Source organism: Triticum dicoccoides, unplaced genomic scaffold (genome assembly GCF_002162155.2).
Source record: "Triticum dicoccoides isolate Atlit2015 ecotype Zavitan unplaced genomic scaffold, WEW_v2.0 scaffold91667, whole genome shotgun sequence".
NCBI lineage: Eukaryota > Viridiplantae > Streptophyta > Magnoliopsida > Poales > Poaceae > Triticum > Triticum dicoccoides.
The window spans coordinates 1-2,841 of record NW_021310063.1 but is presented as its reverse complement, the minus strand read 5'-3'; the positions used below and the strand labels follow the sequence as shown (position 1 = coordinate 2,841).

Below are 2,841 nucleotides of genomic sequence, written 5' to 3'. Positions count from 1 at the left end.
TTTTTTTGGGATGTCACACCGGGGAGGTCGATCTCACATGGCTTCACGCAACCGTAGTCATCCTTGCTTGTTTGACGTGTTCGCCTGCTACTTCCATGTAGTAGAAATGCTGAACCCTTTGAGCGCCAAACATTTTGACAATTCTGCGCCAATCAACTGCAAGTTTGCAACGTTTCACCAACTGACTGCAGCCTTCACCGTTTCATTTGAACAAGGCCCGTTGGATGGATATAAACCTCTTGATTTGCTACTGTAGTTCTCAAGCTACTGAAAATTGATTTTGTGTGTGCCGATTTCTATAGAGATGAGTGCAATCTTGGGCTCGAGACGTGACAGGGCGCGGCCGTGTCCCCTGGCAAGGCGTGTCAAACTGTTCCGTGATTGTGGTGTTGTTGCTTCGAGCAAAAGAATTGACCGGTTTTATGTCAGTGTCGTCTCATTGATCATGTCGTTGTGGAGACTCCACCCCCGATCGTTGGGGGCCCCGTTCTTCGGGGGTGAAAATACATGCCTGTCTTGCTGGATCGAACGATGTTGGTGTTTTTGAAGCCACATCCGGTTGCCACACTTAGCAGAAGAGTTAGCCGCAGATGGCTTTGGGTGCATCCGGTAAGGCGAGCGACACTAACTTGGGGTGCAGTGGTTTGCTATGTTTTTCGGAGTTGGAGCACCTCCCCCACCCCCATTGATTATGGCTTCTCTTCGACATCGAGTAGACGGTAGTTTTTTGTGCCTTTTTTGACAGTTGTGTCCGCCCAGCGACACTTTATTAGCTGGGTAGTGTGGCCGCAAAGTAGTTGATTTTCCTCGGGCTTACTCAATTAATCGAGTTTTCTGAGGTTTTTGGTCCGATTTTTCTCATAAACTAGACCGGTTTCTTTCTTCCAGTGGAAATACTAGAAACCCATGCCATCTTGACGATGTTCACCAAAAACAATTTCGCATTGGGCACATATGGTCATATCGTGTTACGGAAATTGCGACCAGTCTCCCCGTGTCAAATTGGGACGCCGTCATGCCATGTTGTCCGCCAATCTCCTTCTCTTTTCCTCCAAATTCAGTGCACTAAGTTTCACCCCAAAGTATGGTTGTTCCAAAGCTTTACCATTTTTACAGAAATTCAAAGAAAGAACAAGCTCATGTACACCCAATAAGATCTTCTAACACCTAGATAGACACCTATGGAATTGGAACGTGAAAAATAAGTCAATATTTTTTTTATAACCACGTCTCTTTGCTCTGAAAGGTCTTGATAGAAAAATATCCTATGAATGAATTTAAAGTCTACAAAACTTCTTTCCAAATTCTTCAATCGGAAGGAGGCACTAGATACCAAAAGATGATATTATGACAATACAAGTTTCTGCAGGGACCCTCGCGCAAAAGAGCCTCTGTTAAGCACTTAAGTCTGAGCTCTGACTGAAGCAGAGCTAACACGCAAGAAGAGATCGGCAAGAAAACCCAACTCTGTTGCCGCCTTCTCCGGTTCTCCTCCGTCGTCTCCGGCCGGCATTGTCCTCTCGCACCACTCAATGGCTCCTCCTCTGCACTCGCCGGCGCTGATCTCCACCACCTCGCCCTTAACGCTCCGCATCGTTTCGCCCGTGCCGTCTTCGCCCTGGTGCCGCCGCGCTCGGCCGTTGGCCTCCGCTGGGCTGGGGGGAGCCGCGCGCAGAGACCGGCGCCGGAGGCGGAGCACGCGGGGGCGGAGGGGCATGAGGATCTGCGCCTACACGGCCGAAGCTGAACACGGGAGTTCGGAGGAGGACGTGGCCGACGATTTCTACTCTGTTCTTGGCGTCGTAAGTGCTCTGAAACAATCCTTACTAATTCTGCAAGTACGTATGTTTTTTTTTAGAATGGAAAATTGAGTGGCTAATCTCAGATCAAAGAAATGTCCATTTTAAATCATAGTATTAACTAGAACTCCCCAAATCAGGGTTGGAAATTATGCTTGCTACTGTATTTCTGAATAAGTCGTTGTTTGTGGACAATGGGTTTGCTGCTGACATGTGACACCTGATTCTGATTGTTGTACCACCAGATGCCAGATGCAACCTCTGAGGAAATCAAGAAGGCATATTACAGTTGCATGAAAACGTGCCACCCGGACCTCAGTGGAGGCCATCCTGATGTGACCAACTTCTCCATGTTCATCAACGAGGTTTACACGGTAGGATCCTTCGGTACTAGGTTCTGTGTTGCTTCATTGAGATGGTCTCTGTTCACAAAGCTAACAAGAGGTGGGTGATTCGAAGAGCAGGTGCTGAGCGATCCGGTGCAGCGTGCGGTGTATGATGAGATCCATGGGTACACGGCAACAGCGACAAACCCTTTCGTTGATGACAGTGCAGTCAAGAACCACGTGTTCGTCGATGAGTTTACCTGCATAGGTATTGATAATTTTTCCATAAGAAGTTTGGTTCTTCGTAAGGGAGTCAGTGTATTTTATCTTGTGCACGTCGTTTCAGGATGCAGAATTTGCGCCAACGTGTGCCCCAGTGTCTTTGAAATTGAGGAAGACTTTGGGAGGGCAAGAGTCTGCTCCCAGAGGGGTAGCCCGGACCTCATTCAGGATGCCATTGATAGTTGGTGAGAATACAAAGGCCACCATAATATTTATTTCGAGTGTATGGCCTGCCAATTATCCCCATCACTATATCCAATTCCTTGCAAGATTTTCAGATTTCAGATTTTATTTTACACTTCCATTAATCATTATATTATATAGTGCACATGTTAAAGTTGTTGCACTGAACTGTCTCATATTTCCATTTCCAGCCCAGTTGACTGTATTCGCTGGACTTCTGCTGCACAACTTTCACTCCTTGAGAGTGAAAC

At 47.1% G+C, this 2,841-nt stretch overlaps 1 protein-coding gene across 1 annotated transcript; it reads left to right on the top strand.

Annotated features, from left to right (window-relative positions):
* Positions 1–1,532: 1,532 nt before the first annotated feature.
* LOC119348417 (chaperone protein dnaJ C76, chloroplastic-like) lies at positions 1,533–2,834 on the top strand (the record flags this gene model as incomplete). Its single annotated transcript, XM_037616543.1, has 5 exons — positions 1,533–1,802; positions 2,045–2,173; positions 2,264–2,393; positions 2,472–2,592; positions 2,782–2,834. Coding segments are annotated over exons 1-5 (703 nt in total), but the record flags the coding sequence as incomplete, so codon positions are not given.
* Positions 2,835–2,841: the final 7 nt, after the last annotated feature.